Genomic DNA, 14,963 nt, shown 5'->3' with positions numbered 1-14,963 from the left:
AAAGAAACACCCTTATTGGCGAAATTGAAGAAGGGGGTATTGGGATTGTAGATATAGAGAGTAAATTTCTAGCTGCTAAGGCATCTTGGATTTCACGTATTTTAGACGACAGAAGCATTACATTCAGAACCCTGTCTGATATTCTTGATAAAACAAATCTATCAATCTATGATGTGTTAAAAACAAGTGATTGTAAACATAGTAAATCAGACTTTTTTATAATGACAAAACTTCCACACTTTTATGTTGAAGTTTTTATTGCTCTAAACAAATGTAAAAAATTGAGACATGTAAATCATCTGAAGAGAGATGAATTCTTAACAGAATTTATCTGGAATAATAATCTTTTTACTTACAAATCAAAACCATTGTGCTTTGAAAATTGGATCAAAAGTGGTATTTTATATGTGAAAGATATTTTTGATGCAGATGGGAATTTGTATGACATAAATTATTTTTCTAGCATCATGAAAAAGAAAAATAATATTTTTTGTGAGTATATTATGCTTAGAACGTGTTTTAAGAATTACATAGAAATATTTGATTGTTCTTATGCAAAATACATTAATATACAACAAAATACTAGGTTTATCTTTAAAGATGGCCTTAGAAGAAATATAGAATGTTTAAAAAGTAACTTTTATTATTCTACTTTTGTAAATATGAAATTTAAGAGATCTGTATATGAAAACAGATGGAACAAATTGTTTGGTATGTCGGCTGGAATTATTTGGAAAAATATATATAATCAAAAAATAAAATGCATGTATGATAAGAAAGTTGCTGAATTCAATTATAAGTTATTAAACAGTGTACTTAACAATAATTTAAGTGTTAGTAAGTGGAACAAAGATGTATCAGCCGAATGTGAATGTTGTCAAACAGTCGAAGACTGTGAACATCTTTTATTTAGTTGTAAATTAGTAAAACATATATGGCAAGAGGTGGGAAATTTCTTTAATTTTGGAATATCATGGAAGATAATAGTATTAGGGTTCCATTATGAAAATAATGTCAAAACTAGAAGGTTGAATAATATTTTGTCATTTATCTGCTTTTTAATTTATAAATACAAAATGTCTTGTAGAATAAATCAAGAAAGAATGTCAAAAGAAAATTTAAAATATTTTGTGAAAAATAACTTAATTGTGGAAAATTGTGTTCTTAAAAAAGCTGGAAGTATTACATGTTCTGATGATATGTACTATACTTTAAGTAATTATATTATGTAACTTTATACATTCATCAATTTTTATTCCACATTCTGGGGGTTGCAGTCCTCCAGTTGGAAGACAAGGGGTTCAAAGGACTACGGAGTGGACTATGTGTGTGAATCCCTTGTCTCTTGTCTTTGTGGAAAAGATTGTATATATACATTATATCTTGTAATACTAATGTTTAAGCTATATTTGATATTGTATTTCTGTTGAAATTTGAAATAAATTATGGAAAATTAAAAAAAAAAAAAAAAAAAAAAAAAGATACTACAAGTAATTTTAATCGAAAATATAAAAAAAAAAATGAGAAGCGTAAGCGATAGAATCATGTAAAGTTATAACCACAAAAGTAAAAAGAATATGAACAATGACACTGAAGCGGGTTAATATGTCAGTATTTTTCTTACAATGATTGCAACCTTCATACTTGCATTAACAACCAAAGAAAGCACTTTATTGTTCTAATTATGTAGTTCTGGTTGTTGTGCCGCAATTCAATTTAATGGCTAAACAAAATTATCTTTATCGTTTAAATATTTTAAGCTTGCTTACGTCTTAACATGATGTGATGGGCGTGCAATGCGTATTATTCCACTTGAAGTTAACTTATCTTATCAAACACTAATAATTCACCCACCAAAAATTCAATTAATAAAACCAGGTTGTTGTCACACTTGATTATATTTATCGGTTTAAAGAGGATTCGACATTTTATTTATTTGATCACTTTTCCTATTATCTCCCAAAACATATCGAAATTGTGCAACTCTTCTCGTGTAATTACTTTTTGGCGCTTTTCGTGCATATCGTTTCTAGAAGCACAAGAGCGTGGTGTAAACAGTAATTATAGTCTTCGAAGACAAGTTAAATGACAAAGATAAAAAAAAAAAATTAACCGACCCGTGAACGATCTTCAAAAGACTTAATATAAAGCATTTATTTATTCTGATTGACCCCATATTATGCACATGCGTACGAAGGTATACGTTTTCATGACTCTAGTTGCGAAGTAAAGAACGCTTATTGACCAGGTATGTAAATGACATCTTTGTTGTCTAATCAGAGTTAAAAACGCCCCCTTCCTACACCGATCGTCAAAAAATCTCACGTGCTTCATAAAACCCCCCAAACAAATTTGACACGGAATAATTGCCGAATCTGTTGTGTAGATAAACATATTTATTCAGTATCATTTGATATACATTATATGAAACACAGTGCGAATTCCAAAGAAAAGCAAAAATAACGGATAAGCAACTATAAAACGAAAGTGGATTTTCCACTAAATGGAAACTAAAGAAGTTAGAACAACAGGTAAATCATTTGATTTCTTACGCTTTTCTCATACATGTACGGTAATTAAAAGGACATTAAGATCATTCAAAGTGCACAGTGCACTCATTTTTTATTTATCATATCCCAGCAAATTTGATTCAGATGAGTTGTAACCTAAAAATATAGAACAAATAACATGGTAGATGAGTTGTACATTTAAAAGCCTGGAGATTTACACAATGTACACATAATGTACAAGCGTAATCACATATTTGACACTAACTGAAACAAAAGTATAAAAAATATGATGGAAACGACAGCATAAAACTGCTATGTTTATTAATTATAGTATTTGCCGGGATTAAGATATAAAACGACCATCAATAGAAAAAAATGGCAGAATCATTAACAACACCAGAGAAGTTAATGGTCGCTGCAATTGATTTCGGAACTACATTTTCTGGCTATGCGTTTGCTTTCCGAAATGATTACATCAAGGATCCGCTCAAGATTAACGGTAATCAGTGGACCATGGGCTCCCAGGCCGGAGTCTCTCTCAAGACCTCCACATGTGTGCTCTTTGACTCGAAAGGCGAGTTTGCTGCCTTTGGAACCGATGCTGAGGACAAGTACATTGAACTGGCTTTGAATGAAGAGCATCACGACTGGTACTACTTCAGACGGTTCAAGATGATGTTGTACAACAACCAGGTACCAATTTCGTACTTTACTTCAGCTTGAAACAGCAAATAAACCTTTTTCTTGATGTGCACATTATTATATTTTAATCACTACAGTCTCTTGATCGGGACCTTGAAATTGAGGATGATGAAGGTAAAAAGATGCCAGCCATGAAGGTCTTTTCTACCTGTATCAGGTATCTCCGCCAACACATGACTGATTCCTGGAGTTCTCGGCTACTGGACATTCAGGATGATGAAATACAGTGGGTCCTTACTGTTCCTGCGATATGGACCGATAGCGCCAAGCAGTTCATGAGAGAGGCCGCTTTCAGAGTAAACATTTTGGCCTCACTTTCCTTGCAATTCTCATATACATTCCTTGCATGATATTCTATTTTCATACTTTTCATTCACTAGGCTGGTATTACCAGCAATCTTCTGATCGCATTGGAACCAGAAGCCGCATCAATATATTGCAAGCATCTGCCTGTCAACAAACGAGCAGGCAACAGCAAAGTCAATTTGGATTCCTTTTCTGTTGGAACTAAATATCTTGTTTTAGATGCTGGTGGTAAGTTTCTTAATAAATTTTAAAAAGACATTATTTAACAGAATATTTTGATGGTTTTTTTTTCATCCTTTGATAATGATTTGATTTGAATCGAAAAGAGATATACATTATTGGTATGTTCAAACTAGGAGGGACAATCGACATTACTGTCCAAGAGGTCCAGGCAGGAGGGCGTCTTCGAGAGGTATACAAGGCAAACGGTGGGAACTGGGGTGGCACCAGAGTGGATGAGGCTTTTATGGAATTTCTGAGGGACGTCGTCGGAGAAGGCGTTATGAACCGTTTCAGATCAGAGTGTCGAGCAGACTACGTGTCGTTATGTCGCGATTTCGAAATTAAGAAACGCACTATCAAACCAGAAATGGACCAAAAGATCACATTTAAAATCCCTATTGCGATTAATGAGTTTTATCAGGAAATGAAAGGGAGGTCTCTACGAGAGAACTCAGAGGGCAGTAATTACGGCCACCGCATTGCCTGGATAGGAGACAAGTTGAGAGTTGATTCTGAAATAGCAAAAGGTCTGTTTAAGGTGACTTGCGATTCGATTTTAGAGCACGTCTACATGATTTTACAACAATCAGAGGTAGCCAACACGGAAACAATTTTGATGGTTGGCGGATTTTCGGAGTCTCCAATGCTGCGAGCTGCAGTGATGGACAGATTTCCAGACAAGAGAGTCATTATACCAAACGAGTCTGGTTTGTCTGTACTGAAAGGAGCTGTGCTGTTCGGCTTCAACACCACGGTTATTGCTTCTAGGATCTGTAAATATACGTATGGTATAAGCGTTCGAGATGATTTCCGCGTAGGAATTGATCCAGAAGAAAAAAAAGTAATGGTAAACGGAAGACCACTTTGCGAGGATCGGTTTAGCAAGCACGCCGAGGTGGGGCAATCAATTGCTTTAGACGAGGCCACACCGGAACAAACGTACCGGCCCTCTGAACCTGACCAAACAAAGGTAGCTCTCAAGGTATATGTCACCGAGAGTCTGGATCCTGAATACGTGGATGATGAAGGCTGTACATATTTGGGAAGCCTCACCGTCGACATGCCTGATATAACTGACGGTCTCAAGCGTGTTATAGGAGCTCAAATGACGTTTGGAGGGACAGAACTTGCTGTCAAGGCTCGCAATGTGAAAACCAACGAGGTCACCACCGCTTCATTGGATTTTCTCAATCACGAAATGTAGTAATTAAGTTTGCGTATTCTGATGCAATTTTAACTTATCTGGAGCTAATCTACTTTTTCTCCTGGTTAACAATCCTGTTGTGTTGAAACCATGTTATTATAAGCAGATGCTTCTATATCAAACAAAGATCCTTTTTACATTATGTGATGAACTATTTATGAGAGCTTGCTTTTGTATTCCAATAATTTGACATAAATTGTTACTTTTCTTTTTTATGTCAAACTTTTTCTTTTAATGTTAAAACTTTGTTATCTCAGTGTGCTGATATTTCTTTATCATTTTATATAACTATGGAAATTGTATGGATGACAATTGCTTACAAAATTACTTATAGGTTAATTGCAATTCGTTGGGAGCGATTAAATGATTATATGTATTAAAGTATACAAATTTGTGCATATCATTTTTTTAATTCACTATCATTTGTCACAGCATGCACAATGGGAAGATTCTTTCAAAATGTTAGACATAATATTATGCATAATATTTTTTTATAATGCTTTTAAAGAAGAAATCTAAACACAATGATCAAACAGCCATGATTTCACTGCCCGCAATTTCGCAGTCTGTTCAACTTAAAATGTATCAAGTAAACGGTGATCATCAGCAAAAGCCGATCAAAGTCTGCCATGACAAGGTTGAGATCGTCTTTTAAAAAATCTCTATCCAATGGCATAATGATTAAAGTTTCATTATGGATAGGTCAAATACAGGCAAAAGTAGTTGCTACATGTATGTAACAAATTTATGTCTTATCAAATAAAAAGAAATGTTAAACACATTAAAAGTAGGTACAGTTATTATAATTATAACGGTACCTAACATGATTTCAATATCAATCATTTTCAAATCAATTCACTTGTTTATTAGTTTTTTTGGTCAAACAATAATGGAGACTGAAGGAGTAAATTTCTAAATGTCTATAGAAATCTGTTTACATCAGTGATATATACCACTCTAAATGACTAAAATATGAAAACTTAATGGACACTCGCATTTTGAAAAGTCGGTGAGTATCACTCTTTATTTATGTCAACTTGATGGATCAACGTGGATGTTTGATGTAGGATGAAGTTTTTTAACGTATAAATAAAAAGATGCATGCATTATGAAAAACTCGAAAAATGTCGTTAACTCCTGCTAATTTTAATAAATGCACAAATAAAATATAGACGAATATTGACTCATCTTGTGTATGACAAATTCAGTGTACAGAATACAAACTTGAAGTGATCCGTTAACCAGCTTTGATTTGAACATATTTTATTGTATAAATTACACAAAAGGATTGGAAACAAGTTCTTTCAACTTACATGGTTCTAATGATAATATATACAATATATACAATTGCCAAGGGTCATGGTGCCAATACATGATACCTATAGCTATTGACTGTATAGCAATTATATTGATAAATATCAATATGCATTTACAAAATAATTGTGTTTATATGGTAAATAGTGTTAATACACAGTATAAAAATAGCAATAACAAAAAGAAAAGTTCATTATTAAATCCCCCAGACTCTTTAATAAAGTTTTGAACTGCTGAAAAAATAAAGCAGTTTGTATAAGGCAAATTGAAAGCTTTTTATGGGTAAATCTGTGAGTCTAAATTAAGTTTTAATTTCAAGCTATTTTAATGCTTAATGACGTAATTAATCTTATGTTCTTTCCCTTTTTTCTTGTAAATTGCGCTAAATTTAGCATCTTCTAATCTTTACCCATACCTTGAGCAGACTTACCTGCCTTATAACGTAACTAACACATACACCACGTCTAAATGAGAAACAAGTAACGACATTTTTGAGTGGTTTCTATGTATTTTCAGGTTTAAGATTTTTTCAAATAGTTACTGTTTTGCGATGTATGTAGTTTTACAATTACATACAGTAGTTGCAATTTTAATGCTTGACTTATCCAATTTGAAAAGATTCAAGACTTTCAGTAACATAACTACACTATATGATGATACAAAATAACATTACTTGATGCAATTAATGTTTCATAAAGCTCAAAGCAGTTTATAAAATAGCGTTACATGTAACTGTTCCAAGTTATACCCAGGTAGAAATTAATATCACCCCTTATACTTTAATTTTCAACAACCTAGTTCAGAAAATATAACACATAATAACATTGATTTCAATGTTTTGTTAAGGGGATGATCCGATTTGCACACGCGTAATAATGTGACATAGGCAAGTTATACGATATATTGATTAGTTTGTTGAGCCAATCAAACAAGGTGTAACAAGGTGAGTAATAATATATACACAAGGGAAAAAAATGAAAGTAGAAAAATTATGAAATGCATAAAACAAAAGCTTTTTATGGGTTAATTTGCGAGTTTAATTTAGGTTTTAATTGGAAGCTATTTTATTGCTTATTGACATAACTAATCCTGTGTACTTTTCTTTCAATTCTTGTAAATTGCGCTAAATTTAGCATCTTGTAAATCTTGAACAGACTTGCCTGCCATATAACGAAACTAAAGGAAGCATTTTCAGGTAAAAAAGGATTTTTTCAAATACTTTTTTGCCATGTACGTTGTTTTACAATTACCGGCATATTCTTGCAATTAAATGCATGACTTACCCAATTTGAAAAGATTCAAGACTTTCAGTAACATAACTACACAATATGATGATACAATATAACATTACTTGATGCAGTTAATGTTTCATAAAGCACAAAGCAGTTTATAAAATAGCGTTAACTGTTACATGTTATACCCAGGTAGAAATTAATATCATCCCTTATACATTAATTTTCAACAACCAAGTTCAGAAAATATAACACATAATAACATTGATTTCAATGTTTTGTTAAGGGGATGATCCGATTTGCACACGCGTAATAATGTGATATAGGCAAGTTATACGATATATATTGATTAATTTCTTGAGCCAATCAAACTAGATGTTTCCAGTTGAATTATGATATATACATGAGGGGAAAAAAGAAAGTTGAAATTTGGGAAATAAGTAAAACCAAAGCTTTTTATGGGTCAATTTGCGAGTCTTCTTTACGTTTAAGTGCAAGCTATTTTATTGCGTATTGACATAACTAATCCTATGTACTTTCCTCTCATTTCTTGTAAATGGTGCTAAATTTAGCATCTTCTATATCTTGAACATATTTACCTGCCTCATAACGAAACTAAAGGAAGTATTTTCAGGTGTAAGATTTTTTCAAATACCTTTTTGTCGTGTATGTGGTTTACAATGCGTAATTATGCGTAATTATGATATAATAAACAATAATTAAACAAAATACACAAGGAATAAAAATAAAAGTAGAAAATTATGGAATGAATAAAACCAAAGCTTTTGATGGGTAAATTTGTGAGTTTAATTTACGTTTTAATTACAAGCTATTTTAATTCTTAATGACATAATAATCTTATGTACTTTCCTTTTATTTCTTGTAAATTGCGCTATATTTAGAATCTTCTAATCTTTACCCATATCTTGACCAGACTTGTCTGTCTCATAACGAAACTAAAACATGCCCCACGTCTTATTGAGGAATTAGGATCGACATTTTTGAGTGGTTTCTTTAAATGATTAAGGAAGACCTTTTAGGTATATCATTTTTTCAAATACTCATGTCCCATGTATGTGGTTTTACAATGATATACTTGCAATTTAAATGCATTGCTTACCCGCTATGAAAGGGAGACTTTAAGTTACATAGCTACACAATATGAATCTTCGAGATGTTTTAAAGAGATGCATATAGAAATTAAAATTGTACATCGTTTAAAGTAGACATGGATCCATTTTAGTGTTTTCTTTTAACGTTGAATTTGTTATTTATAATTCATAATTCAATCAAAGTTTCGTCAATACAGAATGAAATATACAGTGAATTGGGTTATCTATGAACGTAGTTTTGTGAAAGAAATAATAGAAGTAATTGCGTAATGAAACAGATAGGAACCATTTTGCAATGTAATGATTTTTTTAAAATGTTTTTTGCATTGCCAAGGGAAGCAACAAAATTAACACAATCTGAGGAATAAATGTACGTATCTATCACATATTTTCCTGCATAAAAGTACAATGATTACCTCTTTTAGAGACATGGTGGCACACAAAACCATATATCGAATTTTTAAACGATTTTCACATATTTCATATATCATATGAAAAGATAAACTTTTAAAAAGTGTTTAAAATCAAAACATATAATCATGATTATTATCACTATTAAGTACTAAGTAACAGTCACTGATAAACCAGTGAACTAATAATCCACACAATCAATATATACATACTTGTTACAAAAAGAATTAAATGGTTATATTTTTATAACGACATTTTTGCAAGTGTTTCAGAAACCAAAGCCCATTTTGAAATTTCATCGGCACTTTAAATCACAACCTTTTCAAAACTGCTGCAATGACCCATTTAAAATAAACATATATTTATTTAGCACCCTTTGCAAGTTTGAATCATAGTTTAATTTATTTAAATCCTACATTTACAGTGTAAATTAACATTTTTGTATTGTTTTGCTGAATCTATGAAAATGTTATGGTTTTTTTGGTTGAAAAATCATAGTTTCAGTTGATTTTGTTCCAATCATGAGTACAAAAATTCTATTAGACCAGGCTAAATAAATTTATTTATTTATCAGATTCTAAAAATTTTGATTTTAAATAAAGAATTACATATAAATAAAACAAACTAACAAAAATAATGTTCATAAGCAAAAAGTACTTTCAGTTTCATTAGTATTTGTTCCTAACTAATTTCACCTATATTGAGTTCAGTTATCCTTCTTTTTGAATTGATTTTTTAGACTTCGATTTTGCACTTATATAGGTTTATTCATTCGAATATTATTAACTCTGTATATAGCCTTGTCTAAACCTCAAGTGTTAATTAATTAATGACATACTTTTAATTGACTATGTCATAATCTTGAGGATCCTCAACACACCTATAAAAATGGCATTTAAAATTCAAGTCTACATTTCAGTAAGTTCTGTATTTAGTTTACTGAGCTTAATTTTAAGAAAGGGTGTGTGCCATTTTTTTTTGTTTCACTTGAAATGAAACGTTCCTATCCAATTAAAAGTAGAGCAAGGTCGCCCGTTCAGACAGCTCTAGGAGAGTGACGTATAATGGAGCATGTATTTTTCGTGTAGAATTTTATCGTGTTTTTAAAAACAAAAAATATTGTTTTCGTGCAGTCCTCTGTTTATTAACTTTTAATTAGAACAAATGTGTAACAAGATATGTTTTTATAAATTTATTATTTATTGTTTTTTCATGGTACATTTTAGATCTCTTGGCAGATAAAAAATGTCGAGTATACTAGTGGCAGCGATAGACTTTGGTACAACCTTTTCTGGATATGCATTTTCATTTCTACATGACTACACAAAAGATCCTTTGAAAATATCAGCCAATACATGGACAGCAGGTGTAGGCAATTTGGTGTCGTTGAAAACATCGACGTGCGTTCTCTTTGACTCGACACAAACATTCCACTCATTTGGCTATGAGGCTGAGGAAAAGTATTCCAACTTAGCCCTTGATGACGAGCACCACGATTGGTATTACTTCAAAAGATTCAAGATGATGCTGTACAACAAGATGGTATTAATTTACACTTTGTAACTTACTTATAACAATTGGTAAGAATACATGAAATTAAAGTTTACTAGTTTTGGTAAATAAGAGAAACTCATTTTGTTTCTTTATGGAACAAATTGATTGATTGAAGATTTAACATAATGTATAAAATTGAACTGAGGCAATTTTTTCATTTTTGCGTCATATCATTGAAAAAAGGCAATACAACATAAAAAACAATACTATTTTTGTTGCTCTATGTTAATTCGAATATGGTGGTTGTTTCATAGAACTGCTCAAAAATTCACATCAGCAGCCTTTGTAATACAGGTACTTTTGTAAAATTCGCCGTTCATATAGTTTATTAATGCTACTGTTTTAATCTCTATTAACTTTAGTTTTATTACCATCATTTTATTGTCAATTTTTTCTTCTATATCTCAAGTCTTTAGAGAAAGCATTTTATGCTAGCACGCAAATAATATATTATACACCGGAGTATTTTAGAAATAAAGAAAAAAGATTTCATTAAAAAAGACTTTGAGAAAATGGCATTAGAGTAATGAGACTACAGATGGAACTAGTGCTGATGATTCAAGACGGATCATTATATGGTTGCTTCGGTAGAGACCGTTATTTGCTTACAATTGCAGAGACAGGTTTTCTTTAAAGATGTGTCTAAGTTTACTCTAACTGTACAAAAGTTTAAAACAAGTGAAAAACAAACAATATTTTGCGTAGAAGAGTATTGCAGCTATTGTTCAAGATATGTTGTAGTGAGAAAATGCATGTGATCAAAAGATGTCCTTTGTAGAGATAAATGTAAAGTAAGGCTTTCAATATGAAAGCCTTAGTTGGTCAATATAAAATTACGCTATTGAAATAAAACACTCAGCTAGTTATGTTTTCAATAAACTCCTGTAACTATGAAGGAGAGCGTACTCAATATTGTCCCCTTGCCCCCAAGAATCTTCAGAGATTGACTGATTGAATAATTAATTAAGTGAATGGGGTAGGATTCCGCAGCTTACCAACAATACACTCATCTAGTCATTTCATTAGGAACGTTGGCCGGCGAAGAGTATATTTGAGTTTTCATAGTAACATATGTACATGTAACCATAACAAATTCAAAACATTAATTTCGGGTCATTTTATCTTAACTTTTTCAATTTATAGTGCGAAGAAACACAGATAGAGCGATAATTCTTCGAAAATTGATTTTTTTTTTTTTTGCAATTTAGGAATACATTTGGAGTAGGAGAAAATGTTAAGGAGTGTAAATATAAGAGTATACAGCGTGAAAGACTTGATTGTTATAAAGAAATTATATCATGAAAATGTAATTTTGAAAATCTATCTTAAGATTATTATTTTACAGGGGCTGACAAGGGAAGCTCTTCTTGAAGATGAAAAGGGAAAGAAAATGGAAGCAATGAAGGTATTTTCTTCAGTGATTGGTTATCTAAAGGACCACATGTGGACTACCTGCAAAAGCCAGCTGAGTGACATACAAGATTCTGACATAACATGGGTATTGACGGTACCTGCTATTTGGAACGATTCTTCAAAACAGTTCATGAGAGAAGCCGCTGAAAAGGTATATTGTTTTTTTAGTTTTTGAAGATACCGTCTTTTAAAGACCAAAGTTTTAAATGTGAATGCAACTTAACGTATATCAATACAAATTTTATAGGTTGGAATCTGTGCGAATAAGTTGATAATTGCACTAGAACCGGAAGCTGCTTCTCTGTATTGCATGCACCAACCAATCCAGAAGAATACCGAAAATTCTATATTTGGGGTCTTTAAATCAGGAGCAAAATACATGGTTGTTGATGCGGGAGGTAAACACAATCATTTTCTCTAACTTTGCAATCCTAATATTTTTTAAGTTGTTGTTGTTTTTCTATATAATTACATAAATTTGTTGATATCAATCTAGGTGGAACAATAGATATTACTGTCCATGAAGTTCAGGAAAATGGAAAAATAAAAGAACTCCACAAAGCCAATGGTGGTGATTGGGGTGGAACCAAGGTTGACGAATCATTTAAAAGTCTTTTAGCCGATATTGTAGGAAACGACGTTATGGGGGCCTTTGGTTCTATTCACAAATACGATTTTCTTGAATTTTTAACAGACTTTGAGGTAAAAAAGAGGACAATATATCCCAACCTTGCTGAGAAAGTGACTTTTAAAGTCCCAATCAGCTTGCTAGAAACATATCGCGAGACGAATCCGAGATGTAACATCAAGACAGCTATCACGTCAAACCCCAAATACGAAAACAAACTGACCTGGACTGGCGATAAGCTACGAATGGATGCAGAACTAACCAAGGCTCTCTTCGATGAAAGCTGTAAAAAACTAGTTGACCATTTGAAGCAGCTCTTTATGCATTCCACGGTAAAGGATGTGCCATCTATTTTACTGGTAGGGGGATTTGCAGAATCTCCCATGTTACAGATGGCTGTAAAACAAGCATTCAAAACTAAAAAAGTTATTGTACCACAAGACGCAGGCTTGGCAGTCCTTAAGGGGGCTGTATTGTACGGACGCGAGCCTAAAACAATTTCTGCTCGAGTTTGCAAATATACATACGGTGTTGCTATGTCGAAAATATTTGACAGCGCTATACATCTCGAATCTAAAAAAATCATATGTAATGGTGTTGAACATTGTAATAATTTATTTGATATCCATGTACGCGTGGGGCAGTTGGTTAAAGTAGGAGAACCACAGGTTAGTCAAAGTTACTCTGTTGTAAAACCCGATCAAACGGAAATTGATTTTGAAATATACATTTCAAACAACAAAGACCCAACATACACGACAGAAAAAGGTTGCACATATCTGGGTAAACTTACTTTCAACTTGCCAGACACAACGAAGGGAATGGGTAGAGGCGCACATGTTCATATGATGTTCAGTGGTACTGAAATTGTAGTCACAGCGGTTGATAAAGATGATCCTGAAAAAGTTGTCTCGACTACCGTTGATTTCCTTGGATAGAAGAAGACTGTTTTGTTCGGAATTTCGTATCCGCCATTTCAGCATGAATAAGCAATTTAGAATTTTGATTTGAAATCAATATATCGTATTAAATTAAGGTATTAAATCAGGTTCCAGAATTTTTTTTTTATATTAAGGGGATCAGTGGGCAACAACCCCCCCCCCCCCCCCCCCCAATCTAACCTGGTTATAAAGATTCAGTCTTCTTAATACATTCTTACATGTGTACAGTAGCAAATCTTAAATCATTTCTTGATTGCTTTTTCTCTCCTGATGCACATTTACATTTTGGAAATTGCTTAATTCAATTTTTAAGATTTATAAACAAAATGTTATATGCATCATTTCCATGTGTATAATTCGCCTATATGGGGCAATTGTAAGTCTCCTAAACAAAGCAGTGACATCATTAGGCTAGGAATTACCCACATGGATCAAACACTATTGTATAACATATGAATAAAATACACTATTATTTCTAGTTCTAAAATGTCAGGGTGTCTCCAAGGGGGCATAATCGATATACAATTTTACGCGCAATGACACAAAGAGCAAAAATAAATTATATGGTTTAGGGATGAGGATCTCCGATCTCAGAAGTTAACAAAATATACAGTGTATCATATCATTTCCTATTTCATAAAGGCGGGGGGGGGGGGGGGGTTTAAGACAACACCTGGGGGTCATTAATGTACTTTACACCATTTGATGCATCATAATGACATTAGAAGATATTTTGTATTTTCCTGTTTTGTGGGGTCAGAACAGTCCCATAAGGTCATGACCTACATTGTATTTGATGCATTATTATACATTAAGAAAGAAATACTCCTTCCTTCCTATTATAACTCATATCAAAATGATAAGTGTCTACACCTACTTACATGTAATACATAAATTTAATAAGAAATTGTTTATACAGGGTCAATATGGGGTCAACTCAATAGTGCATGCAGACTGACAAATGAAAAAAATAACTTTTGCAACTAAAATGACAGAAACTTTACAAGTGCGATAGGATAGGTAACGATGACAAGCTAATCTAAATATTAAAAGATGATGATACAGTATGCTGTCAAAGGGAAGTAGAACATATATATATATATATATATATATATATATATATATATATATATATATATATATATATATATGCTGACATCTCATTATATTGTGCTACTGCTACTACATGTATAATGCTTACCTAAATTGGTCAACATCATAATGACAATCCAATTAAAACACAATAATAAATTCCTTAAGCTGATCTTAACAAATCCTTTTCTGCATACGGAAAACACAGACATGTATGTATGGGTGTTGCTAAAACAAGGAACGGAAAACTGAACGGAAAGCGGAACGGAATGGAAAATATCATCACGTTTATCGCTTAAAAAGGGTATAGACCGGCCAGAAA

The 14,963-nt window shown here is 32.3% G+C and overlaps 2 protein-coding genes across 4 annotated transcripts; both read left to right on the top strand.

Moving 5' to 3' along the window:
• Positions 1-2,196: 2,196 nt before the first annotated feature.
• LOC128157069 (heat shock 70 kDa protein 12B-like) lies at positions 2,197-5,347 on the top strand. Of its 2 annotated transcripts, none has more exons than XM_052819426.1 (5): positions 2,197-2,248; positions 2,842-3,203; positions 3,290-3,508; positions 3,593-3,746; positions 3,875-5,347. In XM_052819426.1, exons 2-5 carry the CDS (start codon positions 2,886-2,888, stop codon positions 4,942-4,944), a joined length of 1,761 nt encoding a protein of 586 aa, XP_052675386.1. In that variant the 5' UTR covers positions 2,197-2,248; positions 2,842-2,885; the 3' UTR covers positions 4,945-5,347. The 2 variants fall into 2 exon arrangements, with proteins under 2 accessions (XP_052675386.1, XP_052675385.1); XM_052819425.1 differs by lacking the exon at positions 2,197-2,248 and adding an exon at positions 2,275-2,531.
• Positions 5,348-7,140: 1,793 nt separating this feature from the next.
• On the top strand, positions 7,141-13,695 carry LOC128191458 (heat shock 70 kDa protein 12A-like). Of its 2 annotated transcripts, XM_052863528.1 has the most exons (6): positions 7,141-7,201; positions 7,413-7,453; positions 10,252-10,555; positions 11,913-12,131; positions 12,228-12,378; positions 12,477-13,694. In XM_052863528.1, the coding sequence occupies exons 3-6, from the start codon at positions 10,259-10,261 to the stop codon at positions 13,544-13,546; spliced, it is 1,737 nt and encodes a 578-aa protein (XP_052719488.1). In that variant the 5' UTR covers positions 7,141-7,201; positions 7,413-7,453; positions 10,252-10,258; the 3' UTR covers positions 13,547-13,694. The 2 variants fall into 2 exon arrangements, with proteins under 2 accessions (XP_052719488.1, XP_052719489.1); XM_052863529.1 differs by lacking the exons at positions 7,141-7,201; positions 7,413-7,453 and adding an exon at positions 7,468-8,530 and having other exon boundaries at positions 12,477-13,695.
• Positions 13,696-14,963: the final 1,268 nt, after the last annotated feature.

This window comes from Crassostrea angulata, chromosome 7, assembly GCF_025612915.1.
Source record: "Crassostrea angulata isolate pt1a10 chromosome 7, ASM2561291v2, whole genome shotgun sequence".
Classification (NCBI taxonomy): domain Eukaryota; kingdom Metazoa; phylum Mollusca; class Bivalvia; order Ostreida; family Ostreidae; genus Magallana; species Magallana angulata.
This window is presented reverse-complemented; position numbering and strand designations above follow the sequence as displayed.

Bases quoted from the DNA above. Each gene is read 5' to 3' on its own strand.
- LOC128157069 (XM_052819426.1), top strand. From the start codon at position 2,886: ATGGCAGAATCATTAACAACACCAGAGAAGTTAATGGTCGCTGCAATT. The intron at 3,204-3,289 runs GTACCAATTTCG...TAATCACTACAG, and splicing joins TGATGTTGTACAACAACCAG to TCTCTTGATCGGGACCTTGA. The intron at 3,747-3,874 runs GTAAGTTTCTTA...TGTTCAAACTAG, and splicing joins TCTTGTTTTAGATGCTGGTG to GAGGGACAATCGACATTACT.
- LOC128191458 (XM_052863529.1), top strand. From the start codon at position 10,259: ATGTCGAGTATACTAGTGGCAGCGATAGACTTTGGTACAACCTTTTCT. The intron at 10,556-11,912 runs GTATTAATTTAC...ATTATTTTACAG, and splicing joins TGATGCTGTACAACAAGATG to GGGCTGACAAGGGAAGCTCT. The intron at 12,132-12,227 runs GTATATTGTTTT...CAAATTTTATAG, and splicing joins TGAGAGAAGCCGCTGAAAAG to GTTGGAATCTGTGCGAATAA.